Genomic DNA, 21,336 nt, shown 5'->3' with positions numbered 1-21,336 from the left:
GGCACCCCAGGACCCACACTGACGTCAGCATGTGGCAGTGGGCATGGTTGGGAAAGGAAGCTTCAATCTTAGGAGTAGGAGATGCCAACCCTACCCTTCCCTTCTCTCCCTGGTGATTCAGGGACACAGTGCCCTTCTCTGGGGAACAGGTTTTAAGCCCAGCTAAGGGGAAGGCCCATTTACTCAGCAGAGCAGACAGGAAGTGGCTGCTGAATACTGCCACACCACGCTAGCCTCATTAATTATTAACCGTGTGTGAGCTAGGAAAATCAGGGAGCTGTGGCCAAAATGGCTGCCAGCTCCACTCCCCTTGCCCCAGGCTGAGGATAGGAGACCAGTTAGTTACATAGTTGTCTGAAAGCTTCCTCAGGTGTCTCCACCCAGAGGCCCTAGGCCTGGCAAACCGGCTGGGCTACTTTAACTAAGCTACCCACCCCTGGGAGTGAAGGAAGAAAAGAAATAGTTCAGTGTGCTTTTAGGGGCGCTGATCCTAGTTCTTAGCACAGGCAGAAACCAGCTCAAGTCAGAGCAGCTTTAATTTTAAAACTAAGACAAGCTAGGAATAAAACTACCCACTTGGGGCTTGGGTTGTAGCTCAGTGGTGGAGCACTTGCCTGGCATGTGTGAGGCACTGGATTTGGTTCTCATTTATAAATAAAGGCCCATTGACAACTAAAAAAAAAATCTGCCCACTGCCAACCAGTCACACATCAGATAAAGACACCTGCCTCCTGTGGTATAATGTAGTTATACCACTGCTGACTAAACCAGTCCCTCTTCTTAGGCTGTTCCCTTGGAATTAGCAACCAGACTCTGGGCCCCTTGTACGTCTTCTCTGCCTCCAGACACAATGAGAATAAGATCCACGCCAACCTGCTTTCACTTTATTCTCCTGTGTATACATTCTCCTGCTCCCAGATTTGAAAGCAGAACATGATGTGAGCCCAGCAGTCCAGCTCGGAGTTGTGCACCATATTTTCTCAGTTTTGCTTTCTCCCCCAGCCCCACCACCAGTCAGGCCCCTTGCCTATGTGTTGGGGTGAAACAACAGAGAGGACTGAGATAATGGTCCCCATCCCTGGTGCCCAACTTTAAGAGCAGTCCTGGATAGAAAGGATGAACTTCCAATGAGGGATCAGAGCCCCTTTCCAAGGTACATGGGGCCATCTCAAAATGGCCAATGGTTGGTTCAGATTTGAGTAGTGTGCTGGCCTGGAGCTGGGGGTTGCAGTGCCTCCAACTGACTGAGGAGGAGAGGAATGTGAGGGCGTTGCTGGGGGTCCACAGTCATCATTGAGGCCAGCAGCTGCCGCAGTGCTGAAGAATGCCTGTGGAGGGAGGATGCAGGGTGAAGGGAGGGCACAGAGTCCCCCTGCTAAGGTTCAATAGCTTACCCTGGGGAAGTGTGAAATGCCTGGTGTTCCTCTTAAGTGCTCACCTGGGGCTTTGTGGGATACTGAGTTGGTTCTGCACAGCAAGGGCCACACTGTCACCTTTCTGAAACACCATGTCATATGGGCCTTCCCCAAACATCATGGCATAAAGCACACAGCCTAGGGACTGAGCATAACTTGGTTAGTACCTGAAAGGGAACTGACCAAGGTGACACCTCTCCCCTTCTGTGGTGAAAGAAGACTACAAAAGCTAAAAAGAATATGCCAACCTGAGCCAGTGGCACTGCCAGGGCCCAAAGAAACTGCCAGTTAGCCAGAGGCCTATGCAGCCCTTACTCAGACACTGCCTTCAGCAATAACTAACCAGCTCAGTGTGAGGTACTACACCACTTCCTGAGCAACTGAGTACAGTATCAGTGACAGTTCCCAGGAAGGAAGTTGAGGCGTATGGGGACATACTGTGGTTCCTGGGGCTTTATGCAACAGAAACCAAACACCTCCCCCACCCCATTCCAAAGCGGATATAGAGCTGCACCCCTTCCCACCCAGAGTCCCACCCAGTTGCTCCTCACCCAGACATCAGTTCGCTCATCGATGACACAGTGGCTCTGCACAGAGAAGAGCTCCGGGGCCCGGTAGGAGATGGTGCACCGCTGGGCTGCCCAGTCCTGGAACAGTGGCCCCAGAGCTCAAAAGTGGGGTACAGGCCACAGTAATGTGACTAAATTGGGAAATGCACCAGAGAATTGGGGATGGAAAACAGGTGGGCAAAGGAACCTGGAGACTTACCTGCAGGGTCAGAGCCTGGCGGGAACCCTCCACACGGATACATGCTTGATTCATGGAACCCAAGTCCATTAAAACTGGCTGCCCCTCATCTCCAAGCAAGATATTGGTGGGTTTCAGGTCCCTGGAGTGAAGTGAAAATGACCCATGAGCATTCCTGGACAGGAAGACTTGGAATCCCAAGGAGCAAAAATATCAAGTGGGCTTTCTTTAGGAGGGGAGCAGAGACCTCCTGGTTGTCTTAGTGAGGCTCTTCCTCTTAGCCCAGCAAGTACCTGGGGCCCTCTCACTGACCTGTGGGCATAACCTTTGGCATGAATGGCCTCAAGGCCTCTGCAGATACCCAGCAGCAGCTGAAGAATTTGATTCTCAGTCAGGAAGTTGCCTTTGTCTTTCAGCCTTTCTATTTCATTCCACAGTGTACCTCTCTGCAACACAAGTTTCCTCAGTTGAGATGTTTCTGAAGTCTCCGCTCCCTGGGCCTAATCCCTGTCCTGTGTGTCAAAGCCTATCGACCCATTAATCACACACACCTTGAAACCCACAGTCCCACCTGGACTCCTTTAAACTTCAAATCTAAAGTGGTCAAACCCAGGACGTGGCTCCTGCTTCGTAACTTGCTTGACTGTTCACAGTCCTCAGAAGGTGTCTGCTGCAACCCCCTCCATAACCAAGAGACTTTCTCACCTTGAAGAAAGGTAGCAGCAGCCAGGCCTCATGCTTAGCACCCCGCTCTCTCAGACAATAAGCCACGAGGCGAAGGATGTTGGGGTGGTGGAAGAGGCGATGCATGTCCGCTTCTCGCTGAGCCTCTTCCCGGTCCTGCTGCTCATGACACAGGATTCGCTTCAGGGCGTAGAAGTGTCCATCATGTAACCCCTCCACTAGGTCCACATAGCTGAACCCACTGTGGGCCAAAGGGGTCAGTGAAGGACCATGGTCATCTCCCACAGAGTTTGGACCCAGAGGAATTCCCTTGGGGAAGGTTGCCTCTCTCATTGAGTGGAAACCCTCCCAAGATGTGGCTCTAAGAGAAGAGTGAGGATTATTAGTCTGAGTTCCTCAGGAACAGGAACACAAAAATTGTTGAGGTCCTGTGGTCCTAACAGTGTTCTGCACGTGTTAGAAGCGCAATAAATATCAAATAATAGCCAACATGTATCAAGTGCTTATGAATTGGGTGGGACATCTATATACACTATCTCATTTAATTCTCACAATTCCATCGGTGAGGCATGATAATCATCTCCATTAGGCAGATGAAGAAACCATGGCTCACCAAGGTCACACAAGGTGAATCTAGAAGGCCTGGGTCCAGAATCCACTTTCCTGACCCATTCAGCTAAGGTTCGGTCAGATGAGGTGCATAGGGATAAAATCCTTGTGCCCCTATCATGTGCAGACCGTTGTCCCTCAATGACCATAACCCTGGGGACAAGCTAAGTGATTTCTAAACACTCACCCCTCCCCCAGTTTCTGGATGAAGAGGTAACGCTTATTGTCAATGATGACAGTTCCACGAGAGCAGACACACAGGGAGTGTCCCATAACGTCTCAGTCATCCTTCTCAAGGACGGACTTTGGTTGCCGAAGGGTTCGTCCAGAGTGAGTGGGGTCTTCTAGGTGACGCCCTGGGGGCCCAGCGGATCATGCTGGAAAGAAATCGACGGCAGGTCGCGGGTTCGGCATAATTCAGACGGCCCTGAAGAACCAATGCGGAGAGCTCAGGCCAGGTCTCGGAACTTAGATTCGTGTCTAGAGAAAACAGACCCTGGCGACGCCAGCTCCAGAAGGCTGGATCAGGTGCCCTAAAACCTCTAGCCACGTAGACCAGGTCGCTTCCTCCAACCCCGGCCCACCTTTGGACGGACCCCGCTTCCACGCTCTTGGGGCCGCAACGGCAGGGCACAGGGTCGCTCTGGAGAGGCTGCGAAGCTTGGGCCCACCTCCGGCAGGGCCCACCCCGGGCCACGGAGCCCAGGGTCTGCCAGCCGGGACTCCCCCCACTGACCTGGCTCGGGCCGGAGCGAAGCACCAGGGACCGGAAGTAGCAATTACATCATCAGTGCGCGCCTGAGTAACGGTCCGCTGTATCCTAGCAACTGCTGGGCATCCGGAGGATGTGAGGGCGCGGAGCCGCATAGACCTAGGGGCAGAGGGGTCCCAGGACCCGGGTGAGGGTTCTCCACTTGGCCTTCAGTAGGGGTCAAGACACAGGCACTTACGCCAAAGGGGGGCAAAGCTGGGCTCTGCCCGAGGTCCCCAGGACCTCCATCTCCCAATGTCGGAGGTAGGGGGCCTCACCTCCGCGCGCAGGGGGAAAAGGCGGCTTACTATGGTTCAGCCAAGAGAGGGATCCAGGGAGGGGCGGGTGCTGGCGGCCCGGCCCCCTGGAGTCCTTGTCCTGTACACTTTAAGGACTGTGGTGTGTATCCTATTACCCTAGAGTCAGTGGTTAAGAGCTCAGACTGGAAGCAGACTGCCAGTTTCTAAATTCGGTTCTAATAGCCTCCTATCTGCGAGACCTCTGGCAAGTTACTTAACCTCTCAGATCCTCACTTTTACCTAGCTGTAAAACAGATATAATGGTACCTAAGGTTAAGTGTATGAACTATGAGCCCAAACTGCATAATCCAATCCCAGTTTTACTAAACTAATTGTATGACCTTGTTTCCATCCTCCAGTTTCTTCATCTGTAAAATGAAAATAATTATTTCATGGGGTTGAAGATTAAATGAGTTATAAAGTACTTAGTACAATATCTGACACACAGTCCTCAAGTATCAATAAAAAGAACTAATGACAATAGCCATTATTTATTATTCTGGTCCTCACATCTCAGGTGTGGAACTGTGAGGCAGAAGGAATAGAAATTCACAAAGTACAAGCCTTGGCACCAAGCAGTTGTTCGTGACATCTCTTGCCTAGACAAGCAGGGGGTAAGTTGGAGAGTGCCCCTCCAAAGAAATTAGAATGGCTCTTTTTGCTCAGGATGGTCTCTTTTGCTAAACAGGGCTCTCTGCAGGAAAGGCCCGTCTTGTACCCTTCGTTTCCCCGCTTCCACATCCCTGATCACCATAAAGATTTTCCTGCGGGTTCCCTTGGTTTTGACATCCGTTAATCTAGATTTAACTTGTTATATGTCCCAAGCCCTGTGAGGATTCAAGGACAAGGCACTCCCCGCCCTTAGGGAACTCAGTTCAGTAAAGCAATGCTTCTCAATCTTGTATGTGCTTAGGATCGCCAGGGAATTTTGTTAAAATACAAATTCTGATTCTATAGGTCTGAAGTAGGACCTGACAAGCTCTCAGGTGACGCTAATGAAGCGGGTTCGTGAACTGCTCTTAGAGTAGTAAGATATAGAGGATTTTTACAAACGAATAGAGTAATTGGTGGCTGGCTGCAGGCGGGATGCAAAGTCCGGGCTAACCGCCTGGAAACTTGAGGTGGTCTCCGCCCCTTGCTCGCTGAGGTTCCCTCCCAGGAGTCCAACACGTGACGGTCGGACAGACGGCTCAGACTATAGGAGTCCTGTAAGCGCCATGGCTCCCGAGAAGCCGCCCTGCCTTCCCTTCCTGATGCTGCCGCTCTTGACGCTGCTGTTGCAGCAGGTAAGATGAGAGGGTTGACCGGTGGATGAAAGTCAACAATCTTCCGCTTTTGGCAGACGCTGACCCTCATTCCAGACCTCTGCTGAGCACCGGCTCTTCCCCTTTGCAGGCAGACCCTCGGTCGTTCGTAGTGGATCGGGAACGTGGTATGTTCCTCCTGGACGGGGCGCCGTTCCGATACGTGTCTGGTAGCTTGCACTACTTCCGGGTACCGCGGATACTGTGGGCCGACCGGCTTTTCAAGATGCGATTGAGCGGCCTCAACGCCGTACAGTTGTAAGAAGTGCTCGCGAGAACCACTGAGGGGCGGGATTTACTTTTCCTATTGCTTCCTTAAGAGGGGACCTGGCTGGAAGACTGACTCCGACTGAAAAGGGGCTAGAGCTCCCAGACTCCTAGACCAAGGTGGCCAGGACCACCTTCTTGCTGCTGCTGGAGATTCCTGCCCGTCTAAGCCCCTAGTCCTCCCTGGCATCTCCCCACCTCGGGCCCTGTTAACCTCTTATTTTCTCAGTTACGTGCCCTGGAACTACCATGAGCCAGAGCCTGGGGTCTATAACTTTAATGGCAGCCGCGACCTCTTTACCTTTCTGAACGAGGCAGCTATAGCGAACCTGTTGGTCATACTGAGACCAGGACCTTACATCTGTGCAGAGTGGGATATGGTGAGTTAGTTGAAGGAGAGACAGAACAAAAGCCTTCCATGTGTTTCTAGACTACTCCCCTCTGCCCTCACTGTAGGGCATTTCCAGCATTATATTCAACTCCCTTCTTACCCCCGCCACTGCACCCCAGAACAGCAAAACCGACATACTGTTTTTGTGTTTGTCTCAGGGGGGTCTCCCATCTTGGTTGCTTCGGAATCCTAAAATTAATCTGAGAACCTCAGATCCAGGTGAGTTGAGACAAAAGACTTAACACAGAAAAAAGCAAACAAAAAGATGGATCATTTGGGTGCCCCAAACGGAAGAGACCATCCTCAACTTGGAGATCATTTATTCAAATATTGTTTCCTTCATGCCCAGCAGGATACTAGAAACTGGCACCAGACAGACCTAGTCCCTGTGCAAGAGGTTATAACATAATGGGACAGACCAAAACAAACAAACAAACAAACAAACAAACAAAAACTCACCACCTATAAATAAGATTATTAGCTATTAAACAATGAGTGGAGACAGTGAATAACAGAGATCCTCTCATTTGTAGGGTAGCCAGAAAAGGTTTTTTTGAGAAGGGAACATTTCAATTCCCTTTTAGGGAAGGGAAAGCACTGGTCATATGAAGAGTGAGGCAAGAACATTCCAGTCCAGAAATGGGAAAGAACATGCATGATTGAGGAAAGTAGATGAACATGCTGGAGTACAGTGGGGTGAGGGAGATAGTAATATGACATATTAAAGATGAGACAATTGGCTTAAGTCCTTGTCGGCCACTGTATGAAAATCTTAGTCTATTCTCAGTAGAAAGCCACTTAAAAAAATTAGCAAGGGTTGTGATATGACCTGACTTTTTGCGTGTTTGTTTGTTGTTCCTGGGATTGAACCCAGGGGTGCTTCACCACTGAGCCACATCCTTTTTATTTTGAGATAGGGCCTCACTAAGTTGCTGAGGCTGACCTCGAACTTGCTGTTCTCCTGCCTCAGCTTCCCGAGTCACTGGGATTACAGATTTGTGCCATCAAGCCAGCGGATCTGATTTGTGTTAATATTACTTAGCCTGGATGTGGAGAGTGGATTGAGGCGAGCAAGGATGGAGAAATTAGTGGAGACTATTACTGTAATTAGAACAGAGAAGAGAGTGCCTAGACTGTGGTGGAAATGCAAAGAAGGCAGAATTGAGATACAGTTTGGATGTAGAAATCACCAGGACTCGTTGACAGATTTTGATTGGAAGGGGATGGGTTGGGCAGTGTGACTAGGGAAAGAAAGGAATCGTGCTTTTGGCCAGTCAAGGTGATGATGCTATTTCCTGACACAGGGAAGGCAGAGGAGACTAGGAGTGCAAATTAACAACTCAGGATGCCAGAGAGCTTTATGCCAAACCCAACTGACTATGAAATATATTTAAAATGATAAATTATTAGTGGAACACCAACATGCAGTCCATTTTGCTCAAGAAAACCAGCAACTGGATGAAAATTTGTTATCCTTTTTCGTTGTTTAAAAGATGTTGAAAGGCCTTTATTTTATTCATTTATTTATATGTGGTGCTGAGAAGTGAACACAGTGCCTCACACATGCTAGGCAAGTGCTCACTGCCACAATCCAAACCCCATCCTTTTTCATTTTAAAATACATACCCGCCTTAACCTTCAGAGGACTGATATAGTTTTGAATTACACTTCAAACAAAAAACATGGATAAATGTTGAAGTAGATACTTTTTATCCAAGAAATAAAAAGAAAACCAGTGACTACCACATTGTGAAATCCATGATTTCCTCATCCTCCTTGACCAGTAAGCCGCAGTCAGCAGTTGGTTGCTCTGTCCTTTGAAATACACTTAATTTTGATACTGAGGATTGAAAAGGGACACTTAACCACTGAACTACATCCCCAACCCTTTTTATATTTGAGACAGGGTTGCTGAGGCTGGCCTCAAACTTGTGATTCTCCTCCCTCTGCCTCCCAACTCTTTGGGATTACAGGTGGATGCTTACTGTACGTGGCTGAAATCCACTTCTCTTGTCTCCCATGATACGCACTTATCTGGTCTCTGCCCCTGCTTCCCAAGGCACTGACCACTCAGTCTTAATCTCCTGCTTGTCCTTTTCTGTTTTTCTTTATTACAAATGCTGTGGTGTAAGCAGCACTCAATCCTTGGATGCTTTTTTCTATTCTCATTCCCTAGGTGATTGCATCCATTTGCGTGATGGGATTCAAATCCATCTACTAGTTAATGATCCTGAAATGTGTTACCTCCATAACCAGGACCTTTCCCATGATTTCCATACACACATTCAACTGCCTATGTGATTTCTCCATTTAGACAAATACAAGGCATAATGATACAATTAATCTCCAGGTATTGCCTTCCAAACCAGCTATTCTTACAATCATCTTATCTCATTTCATGGCAACTCCACTTTCGAACTGAGCAGCCTAAACACTATGGTATAATCCTTTATGTCAGTCTTTCCCCCACATCTCACATTTAATCCATTAGAAAATCCTGTTAGTTTTACCCTCAACAACATTGAATTTAACTACTTTCTCTCACCACCACTGCCACCCACCCTTGTCCGAAGGACCTCTCCTTAGCTGGCTTATCTTATAGCTTCCTAAATGGTTTCCCTTGTTCACTCTCTCTCCCATATAGTCTTTTCTCAATCCAGCAGCCAGTGTGATTCTGTTAAAATAGAAGTTTAATGTACATCACAAATCATGTGATTTCTCTGCTCAGACCTCTACAATAAGATCTCATCTCAGAATCTAAATCATGGATTTCTTAAAATTATTTACTAGGTCCTATATAATTGGCCCCAGTCATGTCCTTGGCTTCTGCCCCTCTCCTCCTTGTTCACGCTGCCTCAACCACACTGACCTCATTGCTGTTCTTCAGACCCACCAGTCTTGGGTTTTGAGGCCTCTGCCTTGATCTCCCTGCTGAAATCACTTCAGCAGGACTTGCTGGCATTTTAAGCTCTTCTACACCACCATTTTAGACCTCCTTTCCTGCCATAGTTGTTCTTGGCACTATATATTTCCCTTATTTATTTTCTTAATTTATTGTCTGCCTCCATCACTAGAAATGCCACAAGGGCAGATATTTTGTCTGTTTTGTACCTTTCAGTATCCCTGGAAAAGTGCTTTGTGCATAGTCAGCATCCATAGATATTTGTTGAGTGAATGTGATTTAATGTATGCTTGGATTAAAACATGCAGTACAAATTGGGCTTCCTTTATATGACATATAAAGTGTATTTAAATGGTTTAAGAATTGAAAAATATTCTCCAAAATGTCTTTCATTGAATCCACCTTTGAGAGTCCACTATCTCCTACACTTTGTCCTCAATGAGAGGGATGTAACATGTGAACAAACCCTCCAGACAAGGTTCCTATTCATGAGGTGGGAAACTATCAAGAGACAATCACAGGCATAAGTGCTAAATTATAATTTGTCAAGTGTTTAGAAGTATGAGATAATGTGAGAGTGTGTAACAGGAGCTCTATCCTGATCTGGAATATCAGAGGCTTTCTTGAGGAAGTCAGTGGTGCACACCAGTAATACCAGGAACTTGAGAGGTGGGGCAGGAGCATCAGAAAGTTCAGGCCTGCCTGGATAACTTAGAGAGACCCTATCTCAAAATATAAAGTTAAAAGGGCTGGGAATGTAGTTCATGGCAGAGTGAACCTGGGTTCAGTGCCCAGTACCAGAAGAAAAAAGATTGAAGCGTGAGTTGGAATTGGTTTGGTAAAGGAGGGTGGGGAAAAAAAAAGTTCAGAAAGAGGCAACACCATGCATGAAGACCTTGAGGGTGAATCACAAAAATAACAAGCAGGAGTTGAGAATTTTAAGGCCTAGAATAATGATCTTCCCATTGCTAACTTAAAAAAATCACCTGACTGCAGGGTGCAAGTCAGATGGTGTACACTGTTAATTCCCATGCTACTTCATAGCAATCTTAGGTGTAAGTAGATTACATCATAATAGTTCCATACTATGTATTTAACCTTTTTCATCCATGTATTCTTTTCCACATTTTTTTTTTATTGATGCATCATCCATGAATTTTTAAGAAACACTACTCTTTGCCTAGCATGTGCAAGGCCCTGGATTCAGTCCCCCGTATCATGAAAACAAACACAACACCTACCCCCGCCCCCACTACTTTAAGGGTTTCCTATGTTTAACTTCCATTGACAATGCAAATATAACATGCTTAGGGTTGAGAGTTCTAAGAGTCACCTCTTCCCAGAGTTAGTTTTGGGCAACTGGGGTAGAACCTGCAGCCTAAAATAAGGGCAGCACTGAAGTTGTTAGCAGGGATGCTGGGGTGGAGGCCGTGGAGATGGTGGTGGCCCCTAATGAGCAGAGTGCCACTCCTTCCTTTAGACTTCCTTGCTGCAGTGGACTCCTGGTTCAAGGTCTTGCTGCCCAAGATATATCCATTTCTCTACCACAATGGGGGCAACATCATTAGTATTCAGGTACAAGTGGGAAGCTGACTGGGCACGGGGAAGGTGCAAGGTGTCTTTACCTTCTCCACCTCATAGCTGGACTCTCATTTCCCTCTCCCCTGGCAGGTAGAGAATGAATACGGTAGCTACCGGGCCTGTGACTTCAACTACATGAGACACTTGGCTGGGCTCTTCCGTGCACTACTAGGAGACAAGATCTTGCTCTTCACTACAGATGGGCCTGAAGGACTCAAATGTGGCACCCTCAAGGGACTGTATGCCACTATAGACTTTGGGCCAGGTCTCCTGAACAAGGGTTTGCAGTGGAGTCTGGGGAAGGGGCACCTCTTCTGTGCTATTTATCTTTTTCCCTTGCCTCCTTACTACAGCTGACAACATGACCAAATCTTTGCCCTACTTCGGAAGTATGAACCCCATGGGCCATTGGTGAGGGACCAGAGGGAAGGGGAATCAAAGCCAGAGTCATGGATGGGAATGGGTCCAGTTTGGTTCTCACCTCATTTGTGGCTTTTTCACTTCATACTCTAGGTGAACTCTGAATACTACACAGGCTGGCTGGATTACTGGGGTCAGAATCACTCCACACGGTCCATTGTACCTATAGCCAGGGGACTAGAAAACATGCTCAAGTTGGGAGCCAGTGTGAACATGTAACTGAAGACAATATGACTCTCTTACTGGGAGATGGGGATGAAAGTTAAGATTCAGTGGGTCAGATTTTACCCCCTCCCCCCACTTCAGGTACATGTTCCATGGAGGCACCAACTTTGGATACTGGAATGGTGAGTACGGATTGTCCCCTGGGGCAGAAGCAGGGAGCTAATGAGGAATTCAAATCTAAGGGCTGGATGGATTAGGATGTCTAGAAGCTGGATATGCCACCACTGCCCCCTCTGATGGCAAAATTCTCTGCATGAAGCTCTTTACTTAGTGCCTATCATCTGAAATATATGTTGAATTAATTAAATTGGTTCAACCCCAGGTGCAGATGAGAAGGGACGCTTCCTTCCAATTACTACCAGCTATGACTACGATGCACCCATATCTGAAGCAGGGGACCCCACACCTAAGCTTTTTGCTCTTCGAAATGTCATCGGCAAGGTGCCCTTTTATTAATCAGGGAGAAGGTTGTGCCCAAATTGTAAAGGGATGCTATGAATTGGTGGTGGTTTTCTAGGCCCTAGAGCTCTCTGTGTTCTGTGGAAGCATTTCCCAGTCGCTCAAATGGTACCATTTGAGGAGTTACACTTGTGTGCAACATTATAGTGTCTAAATTAGTGTCTTCATGACCCAAAACCCTTCCCTGGACCCCAGGTTAAGAACCTTGCTCTAGGGCCTTGGAATAGGGGTTGTTTCTGTGGTTTTCCTATGGCTCCTGAGAGAATTTGGGCTCAGTTCCAGGAAGTTCCCTTGGGACCTTTACCTCCCCCCAGCCACAAGATGATGCTTGGACCTTTAACTCTGCACCTGGTAAGTCCTCCCCATCTTTTCTGATTCTAAACCTTTACTTTCTAAATACCTACCTTATCCTGTCCTTGATCCAGAAACCTCCCTCTTAATCTGATGCTTGCCCCTTATTCTAACAGGATGGGGATTTGCTGGCTTTCCTAGATTTTCTCTGCCCCCAGGGGCCCATTCATTCAGTCTTGCCATTGACCTTTGAGGCTGTGAAGCAGGTAAGACATAAACCTACATCTGGTGGGAATAGCAGACTCCCTCAACAGCTATAGTGAAAAGTTCCTTCTAGCTAATATTTTCCCTTTAATGTCCTTTCTTATCTCAGTTCATCTTAATCTCATTCTTTCATACGCAGGACCATGGCTTTATGCTGTACCGGACCTATCTGTCTTATTCCATTTTTGAGCCAACACCATTATGGGTGCCAAATAATGGAGTCCATGACCGGGCCTATGTGATGATGGATGGGGTGAGACCCAATTTCCTCCTTTCCTCAGCACCTTAAGTTCCCATATTTACCCTTTTCCACTGCCTGCTCACATCTGTAGAGCATACTTGCCTTGGGATGAGGAAGAACTTGATTAGAGTTCCAGAATGGTGGTAGGTAACTGATAGATGGCTACATTTTCCTTGCTCTTCAAATAAGTGTTCTAATGTGGTTCCCTGTGCAGTGGCCAAGAACTAGATGCTAAGCCCTTCCTCTCATAGATCCTGTCTTTTATCCACAGGTGTTCCAGGGTGTTCTGGAAAGAAATATAAATAACAAACTATATTTGATGGGGAAAACAGGGGCAAAACTGGATATCTTACTGGAGAACATGGGGAGGCTCAGTTTCGGGTCTAACCATAGTGACTTCAAGGTGAGTTAGTTTTGTTTCCTTCTCTATCCCAGTACACTTTTGACCAACTCCTCTGGAAAGATCGGTGTCTAACGGAAGGTAAACTACAGCCAATCTTTAAGAGTCAGAGAAGTAGTGGCTTGTGGGGACCTGGACGTGGCCACCAGTTACATCCTAGAGCTTGATTAGGGACATTGTGGCTTTCAAGCTTAGTAAATGATGACTTTTCCTTTGCTTCCCACAGGGCCTATTAGAGCCCCCAATTCTGGGGCAAACAGTCCTTACCCAGTGGATGATGTTCCCTCTGAAAGTAGATCATTTTGTGAAGTGGTGGTATACCTTCAAATTGCCAAAAAGGCAACAGCCTAAAGATCCCTCTGGCCCGACCTTCTACTCCACAATGTTTCCAATTTTAGGCTCAGCTGGGGACACATTTCTCTATCTACCTGGATGGACAAAGGTATTGCTAATGGTGGTGGTTGGTGGGGGATGGGGGAAGTGATCAAAGAAAAATTATGAAAGGAGGTGGAGCAAAAATTACTTTGATGAGAAGTCCAAAAGGGGATGATTCTACCCCCTGGAGAGCTGATCCTTTCTTTTCCCACTCTCTTATTTCCCCACAGGGCCAAGTCTGGATCAATGGGTTTAATTTGGGTCGGTACTGGACAAAGCTGGGGCCACAACACACCCTCTATGTGCCAAGACCCCTGCTGTTACCTAGGGGAGCTGTTAACACAGTCACCTTGCTGGAGTTAGAAAATGTCCCTTTAGAGCCCCAAATCCAGTTTTTGGATAGGCCTATCCTCAACATCACTGTGCACAGGACACATATGTATTCCCTCTCAGCTGATGTACAAGGTGACTCTGATCCAATGGAGTTAAGTGGGCACTGAAAGAAAGATAACCCTTGGACCTAGGACATGGAGTGGGCAGGATCCTTTGGTGCTGGCCAGGGTAACCAAAGGCCAGAAGGCCTCTGAATGTAAGTACAAGTGCAGTTTTCTTGCCAAACTTTATTGTGATTAAAGTTCCAGAGACAGTACCAGCTCCACACAGTTTGTGGCCTTGTCTTTGCCCTGGTTCCTTAGTATCTCTCACCCTAATCTTCCAAATACTCTCTGGCTTCATGGGGAAGAAGAAACTTAGGGCTGGAGTGAATTTGCCCTCTCAGGGCCTACACTTGGCCCAGGTAGAGCTGTAAGAGGTCAGGAAGAAGAGGGCTTCCCAGTCTGACAGCGATGGTCCTGGAGGCAACGTGTGGAGCAGAAAGTGAAGTCGAGGTAATGAAAGGGAATGAGTCCTTGGAGGGAAGTCCCACAGCTCCAGCAGCGTCTGAACAAGAGGAAGAAAAGTGGCTGGACAGGTAATCCAGAAACTTTCCACTCGAAGCACTCTGCAGCTTTCAAAGGTTCCAGAGTGTCTCAAATCCCCTCAGCAACCCCTCTGAATACCATGCAGGTCCTCATTCCACTTGCCTCAAGTGGTCCCTACATTAGAGCCCACCCTTTTACTCACCCCCTAGCCCCATACCCAGCATTGATGACTCCAGAGTCAGGGATCGGAGCAGCAGGAGCTCCCAACTGGGCAGCAAGTCGGCGTTCTGCAGCCAGAGCTCTCTAAGAAACAGAAATCATGTTGCAGACAGGATCCCAGAAGGGAATAGCATGCCCAAGAAACAAGAGTTGCACTCTGGGGGGGGGAGATGAGATCTCTAAGGAGGTCTTGCTGTGGAAGAGCCTTGCCTCACCTTCTCTCGGTCACTGAGTGCAGCAAACCTCCACTGCTCTTCTTGCTCTTGCTCTTCCTTCTCTCTCTGCTTCCGCTGCTCTTCTTCCCGTTGCCGCCGGGCTGCCTTCTGCTCCCTTTTCCGTGTGGCCTGTCGTGCCTCCATTTCTGGGGTCAGTGGCCCTGGTACCTGGGGGATTTCCAGAAGCTATTAAGTAACCACACAAGCTATCCTTGGGAAAAGTGCAAGGGAGTAGAAAGGACCTAGCTGGGACTATGACACCTTCCCACTCTGCATCTCCTTCTTTTTCTGGCTGACCTGAGCCTTCTTATAATCATAGGCATCTGGATTCTTCTCCATGAACCTTCGGAACTCATTACGTGTTGATCTGTCAGCTGCTACCATATAAGGTGGGCGGGCCCGGGAGTCCCTAAGTACAAAAACCACAAAATGGGTTCAACCTGCTTCCTGTCTTTCCCAACATCACCCAGCCAGACCCTAAGGGAATACTGTCAACTACCAATGCCACATGAGCCACCAAATTATCTTTACACCCAAAATGGCTCCAGATAGAGATACTTACTGCACGGTGGGGTTGCAACCAGCCTCCAAGAGCAGATGAACCACTGAGCCTCTTCCAGCTGCAGCTGCTGCATGCAGGAGAGTGAAGCCACCAGACCCCAAGGGGGCATTGAGTAAGGACCTAACTCTAGGATCCATAGGCTCAGCAGCTAACTGAAGCTTCAGCATTCCAATGTCTCCAGCTCGGCAAGCAGCTAGAAGCACATTCCACAGCTTTGGCTGATCAGGGGCCTTGGCCTCATCCACCAAAGGTTCCAAGAGGGCTGCAACTGTCTGGTCTGACTGTGAGAAGGGCTCACTTTCTTGAGATTTCTGGAGAAGAGTTGTATGTGCCCCAGTCTTTTGCTCTCGACTTCTCTCTTTATTCCGTTTTCTTCTCCTCCGCTAGGCAATACTTCAAACTCATGAAGATCCAGGGTTCCCAGTGTTAATTCCACTAGCTCCAACTCTACCTGGGAGCCATCTTCTCCCTCTGACCCTGAACCTAGGGAGAAATCTGATATGTTAGATCCATCTAAGGAATAAGCAGAGGGTGAGCTGGTTCAGATACACTTATGTCTATATTTAAACATATAATCTAAATCATCCTAAAATGAAATTGTTTTTATCTTGTCCCTGAACTATCCAGATGAGCAGCCCTATGGTGGTGCACAGAAGAAAACATGGCAGCAACCCTTCCCCCAAAGCAACAATATCCAGCCAGGCAGATAAATAATGTGACTCATGCAACACACTGAAGTATCTACTCCACAAGATTTTTCTGAGTACCAGGGATGTATCCACGAACAAAAGGGTTTACAGGAGATCAGTAACCATGCCTCAGTGATTGCTATGATACACCTACTTCATAAACAGACACTGGGGTGTATGTGGTGTAAGGACCCCATCTATCAATTAAGAAATGGATCAGTTACATTTGAGTTTGCCACAGACACACAAATAGACTTTATAACTGCCAGATGGTGCTTATACCCTGATTGGATAATTCCTCCATCTTCCCTAGTGCCTCATTTTCATCACTGGGGACCTTTCTTCTTTCTTCCTCAGCAGTCTTCTTCCTCTCCTCTCTCACTGTCTTCCAGTATGTCTGAGGTGAATATGATCTGACTGTCTCTCGAGGGTCTTCTTCTGCCACAGGAAAAAAAGATCTTTCTCAAACTTAGTTGAGCAAAAGCCAGCCCAGGTTTCTCTCAATGAAAACGTAATTGGAGTACAATCCCAGGGTTAGAAAATCCTCTGGATGCCCACAAGAGAACGAAGGCTTGAGTTGTAGAACACTGAAAGGTTTGGGAAACCTACAGATTGGAATTGGAGACTCACCATAGACATGCAAGGTGGTCAGCTTAAGAAACACACGCTGGACCTCTTGGAATGTGGGTCTGCGGGTGGTGAGGGGGACAACCCAAAGTCGGGGATCCTCCCTCTGCAGGGGTGTCCCATGGCCACCAAAGAACAAGGAACGCCCAGAGCGGGGAGCGCGCAGCAGGATTGTCTCAGCCTCCCCCAGTGCCTTGGCCCAGGCTGGCCCTGCCAGCAGGTCCCGAACATCCTAGAAAAGACAGTAACTCCATTTGGCACATATTCACTTGCTATTTTTAAATCTTCAACCAAAATGGAGTGAGGGAGAAAGAACTAGGGTTCTTGGAGATCCTTATTCTATTTTGTCTACCCAGAAATAATGAAAACTGGAAGAATATGAGAATCTAAAACCTTCCTACTGTAACATTTAGCGAGTTGAAGTGAGAGAAAAAAAAGTGGCAGTTGAAATGAGAGAAAAAAAAGTGGACCAACAACTCTAGGAGATCTAAACTCACCGTATACAGTGTGGCTTCATTGTAGCGCCTCAGATTGGCTCCAGCAGAGCGTGTTGACCCACCCTGGGCATCCTGAAGTCCCTGGGCTGTGCCCCGCTTGGCCCGCACAGTGTAGCGGTGAAAGGTTTTGTGTATCACCACTTCTCTTCTGTAGACAGCACAGATTCAGTACTGGAGACCAGCTGGTCCTCCCAGGCTAGCAGGATCCATCTATCCTTGCCCCATGTAGCACCCTCTCACCCTTGAAAAACAGCACCAGCAAAGTGCCCAGCTGCAGCCAGGAGCACCACGCAGCACCTGGGCCCTCCACTTTGCAGGTTCTGTAACAGCAGTTCTACCTCTTCTGGGGGAACCTGGATGACAGATGAAGTAGAAACATTGTATTTTATTCATCAAGGGCAAGAAACCAAATGCTAGTGCTAAGTGCTTCACAATACATTACCTCATTTATTAGAACCACCCTGAGCCTTGTTTCCATTTTATAAAGCGAGACATCTGAAGCTTGGTGAGGTAGTGGTAGAAGATCAAGTGGTAGAACCATAATTCAAACAGATTGATCTGTTTACAAATAATTCTATTATATTTGACCTTTGCACCATTCAAGCCAGTTTCAATTAAAGGCTGCTGTCGAGCGTGATACCCATGTCCAAAAAGAAGGATGGAAAGTAGAGTGATACATGAACCAGTTAAGGAGAAAACTAAGCTGAGCATACAAAAAGTTAGGGTTCACCACATCACTTGTGCAGACACTTGCCTTGTGAGAGCCTAGAACACAGCGGTAGGCATAAAGAAATTGGCCCTGGGCATTTTGGAAAAGAACCCGATGGGCATAGAAGCCTGAGGGTCTGTTGGACTTTTCAGATTCAGCCCTCTCCTTGCTCAGAGTCTGCAAGTCCTCCTCACTATCTGAGTCTTCTGATCCTGAGATGCTGGAAAGATCTCCTAAAGAGAGACAACATGGGACACACCAGTTTGGTACCCCACCCCATCTCTAACCTTTCTTCAAACTCCAATGGCCTTCTTACACCCCATGTCCTGCTCCCACCAGGCATCACCTGTGGAGCTCTGCTTTTCAAAGTCCAGGGCAGTCAGGAGAGGCTTGTTCTTGAGACGTTGCTTTAGGTTGAAGCGATGCCAGTCAAGCTTATAATGTTCTCTCTGGTACAAAGGCAAAAGCAAAAAGGGAGGCAGAAGGTGGAAATATGGCCCAGCCTGGCCCTATGTACTAGCCAAGACCACTCACGGAACTCCAAAAGCAGGAGCAGGTAACACTAACTGCCTTAGTGTTAAAGCACAGACTTTTAATATTTTAAGGCAAATCAAATGTCTACCTCTCCCCACTCACCTTTACACTTTTGTTCCTAACATCCAGCCCTATATCCTGGCTTTTACCTGTTCCTGGTGATTCTGGAAGGTCTGGTCACAGGATGAACAAAATAATTTCTCTGAAATATCCACAGGACCCTGGAGTGCTTTTCTTTCTGGTCTTGTTTTCTCCCCTGAATCTAAATAAGGGAAGGGTAATTAAAGGTAGAAAAGTAGCTCAAATCCATAATGCCCGAATTAGGTCAATGTCTGATATCCCAACAGTAGGATATGAAACAGATGGGCACACGCCTGTAATCCCAAAGCTTGGGAGGCTGAGGCAGGAGGATCACAGGTTCAAAGCCAGCCTCAGCAATTTGAGAAGGCTCTGAGCAACTTAGCAAGACCCCAACTCAAAATAAAACATAAAAAGGGCTGGGGATGTGGCTCAGTGGTTAAGTCACCCCTGGTACAAAAAAATCCCTGGTACAAAAAAATAATAAATAAAAAAAGAGAGAGAGAGAGATGGTATGACTTTGCCTTCAAGAAATTGACAGTCTAGTAACCATGAAATCAATACAATCAATAGGCTTCTGAAAAATGTCTATAAAATAAAAGTCAAATGTTGTATTTAAATTAGCCAAAGAGATTATTTACAGGAATTCTGTAGAAAATAATTTGTGGTAAGGTTAACATTTTCTCTTCTTTTTATTTTAGGTGCTGGGGATTAAACTCAGGGCCTGGTACATGCTAAGCTTATACTCTACCACTGAGCTACACCTCCAGCCTTTGAATTTTTTTTTTCATTTTATTTCATTAACTGCTACATAACATACTGCATATTACATAACAGACTGCAGAACCTTCTAGAAAGGATAAATGATCGTTAGTCATTATTTCATCAATCAGGAAAATGTTTCCTTAATCAGTGTTCTCCAAATCTTTTGACACATAGTAATAATTAACTATGGATACACACCTATCTCTTTCCATCAAATTCCACTGATATGGATTAATAGGCAACCCTTTTTCTCCTGCTCCTGATAGTGAACTTGTGGATGCACACTCTCAGTTGCCACTTCCAGAAGGAACAAGCATGCACCCATGAAGACAAATCCAGGGAGAATCTCAAATCACATCTCCACAAAGTTAACTAAACCAAAACTCTATTTCCAGGTCCCTTAAAGGTGACTGGGCTTCAGCTCCCCATAAGTCCTAGAATTATTATCATTATTTTTCTTTTGCAGTACTGGATGTGCATTCATGCTAGGTCAGCAGGCTGTTACTGAGCCACCACAGGGCTATAAACTTATTTTTAACTGTATAAAAGCCACTTCCTGCTGGGTGCAGTGACCCATACCTGTAATCCCAGCAGCTTGGGAGGCTGAGGCAGGAGGACTGCAAGTTCAAAGACAGCCTCAGCAACTTAGTCAGACCCTATCTCTAAATAAAATATAAAAAAGGGCTGGAGATATGGCTCAGTGGTTGAGCACCCCTGGGTTCAATTCCTGTTACCAAAAACAAAACACTCCCTAAGTGCCAATTTTTAAACTTACAGTTCCAATTACATTTGGGCAGTTAATCTAAAGAGAAGTATAATAAAAAACATAGCCAAAGACATGATATCAATTAATTGTTTTACATTTAGCACAAAGGGATGCTTTGATTGGAGTTCAGTTAAATTTGAAATACATCTAAGTAATTTGAAGTGTTTAAGGCAGTGGTGTTAATATGTTAATATGTTAAAATATGTGACGAGACATATGCAATAGTTAAAGCCTTGCTTGGAGAAAACTCAGGGGCCTGTGATGGAAATTACCCAGAGACTAGTGAATTAAAAAAAAAAAAAAAAAAAAAAAAAAAAAAAAAAAAAAAACTGTATCCAGCAGAAAGAGAAGTCACCGTGGCCTCCTAAGCTGAGTAATACCATTAAATTGTTCCCAGCACTTCGAAGGGCCCTGTGACGTTCCACATGGGTCCACCCCAAACCTTCGCGGATACCTGGACAGGAAGTACGCAGAGCCCTGGCCAGAGTCTCCCCGGGAGCTTGGCTCACCAGGCTCAGGCCCCGAAGGACTGGAGAATCCGCACTGAGGTCAAACACGGAGACGGACGCCGGAGCCGGAACCGAAGCCGCAGATGGAGCTGGCGACATGGCTGCAGGGAATTACTTAAAAGTAGTTCCTGAAGCAGAAAAGGGAGGACTGCGGCGGGTGGCGTTAAGAAACTGAGCTCCCCAGAAACCACTGCCACGTCTCCTGCTAGACTTGGTCTTCTCCACGCCCCAAGTCTCCTCGGTTCTCAACCTCTACGAAGAAACAGCTCTGCGGTAAATACAAGACCCTCGTCGGTTTTCTCAAACCCCTAGTCTCGGACCACAAGGGTAAAACGGGGAGCATCCAGCTCCCAAATCGAGTTCAACAGAGTTAAAATCACTAAGGTTGCCTATCCTACCGCTCTTTGTTACTCGAACGACAAGTTCCAGCAATGACTGAACCGCGTAGCCTCGTCCCAGCCTTCAGAAGTTTCACCAAATGTCTCAAGACCCCAGCGACAGCGCAGCCACATTCCGAAAATCGGGTTTCTGCAACAGCACAGGAATCCCGTCACTACGGATCAGCGAAAAGGACAAACATAGGAACCAGCACCCGAGTCCCGCCCCACGTAGAGCGTACTA

At 47.0% G+C, this 21,336-nt stretch overlaps 3 protein-coding genes across 5 annotated transcripts; 1 reads left to right on the top strand and 2 right to left on the bottom strand.

Moving 5' to 3' along the window:
- Window positions 1–810: 810 nt before the first annotated feature.
- Stk16 (serine/threonine kinase 16) lies at window positions 811–4,336 on the bottom strand. Of its 3 annotated transcripts, none has more exons than XM_047542749.1 (8): window positions 4,192–4,336; window positions 3,643–3,882; window positions 2,868–3,087; window positions 2,475–2,608; window positions 2,184–2,304; window positions 1,967–2,062; window positions 1,439–1,560; window positions 836–1,328 (listed from the first exon to the last, which is right to left on the bottom strand). In XM_047542749.1, the coding sequence occupies exons 2-8, from the start codon at window positions 3,726–3,728 to the stop codon at window positions 1,190–1,192; spliced, it is 918 nt and encodes a 305-aa protein (XP_047398705.1). In that variant the 5' UTR covers window positions 3,729–3,882; window positions 4,192–4,336; the 3' UTR covers window positions 836–1,189. The 3 variants fall into 3 exon arrangements, with proteins under 3 accessions (XP_047398706.1, XP_047398705.1, XP_047398704.1); XM_047542748.1 differs by lacking the exon at window positions 4,192–4,336 and adding an exon at window positions 4,040–4,185; XM_047542750.1 differs by lacking the exons at window positions 1,967–2,062; window positions 4,192–4,336 and adding an exon at window positions 4,040–4,185 and having other exon boundaries at window positions 811–1,328.
- A 14-nt stretch (window positions 4,337–4,350) lies between these two features.
- Glb1l (galactosidase beta 1 like) lies at window positions 4,351–14,497 on the top strand. The gene is given in 19 exon segments (XM_047542745.1): window positions 4,351–4,470; window positions 5,023–5,119; window positions 5,665–5,791; window positions 5,901–6,067; window positions 6,306–6,456; window positions 6,626–6,686; window positions 10,850–10,944; window positions 11,041–11,215; window positions 11,304–11,318; window positions 11,321–11,361; window positions 11,464–11,585; window positions 11,677–11,717; window positions 11,918–12,036; window positions 12,331–12,405; window positions 12,522–12,611; window positions 12,749–12,862; window positions 13,122–13,253; window positions 13,477–13,692; window positions 13,856–14,497. Coding segments are annotated over 17 exon segments (1,953 nt in total). The 5' UTR covers window positions 4,351–4,470; window positions 5,023–5,119; window positions 5,665–5,722; the 3' UTR covers window positions 14,126–14,497.
- On the bottom strand, window positions 14,218–21,272 carry Ankzf1 (ankyrin repeat and zinc finger peptidyl tRNA hydrolase 1). Its single transcript, XM_047542743.1, is given in 15 exon segments — window positions 14,218–14,564; window positions 14,763–14,848; window positions 14,980–15,147; window positions 15,277–15,388; window positions 15,542–15,926; window positions 15,929–16,024; window positions 16,513–16,668; window positions 16,861–17,089; window positions 17,355–17,502; window positions 17,595–17,707; window positions 18,109–18,296; window positions 18,410–18,512; window positions 18,747–18,859; window positions 20,661–20,843; window positions 21,114–21,272. Coding segments are annotated over 14 exon segments (2,178 nt in total). The 5' UTR covers window positions 20,815–20,843; window positions 21,114–21,272; the 3' UTR covers window positions 14,218–14,437.
- Between the last annotated feature and the right edge of the window lie 64 nt (window positions 21,273–21,336).

This window comes from Sciurus carolinensis, chromosome 3 (genome assembly GCF_902686445.1).
Source record: "Sciurus carolinensis chromosome 3, mSciCar1.2, whole genome shotgun sequence".
NCBI lineage: Eukaryota > Metazoa > Chordata > Mammalia > Rodentia > Sciuridae > Sciurus > Sciurus carolinensis.
Note: the sequence above shows the minus strand (reverse complement) of the source record. Positions and strands in the feature narration are given on the sequence as shown.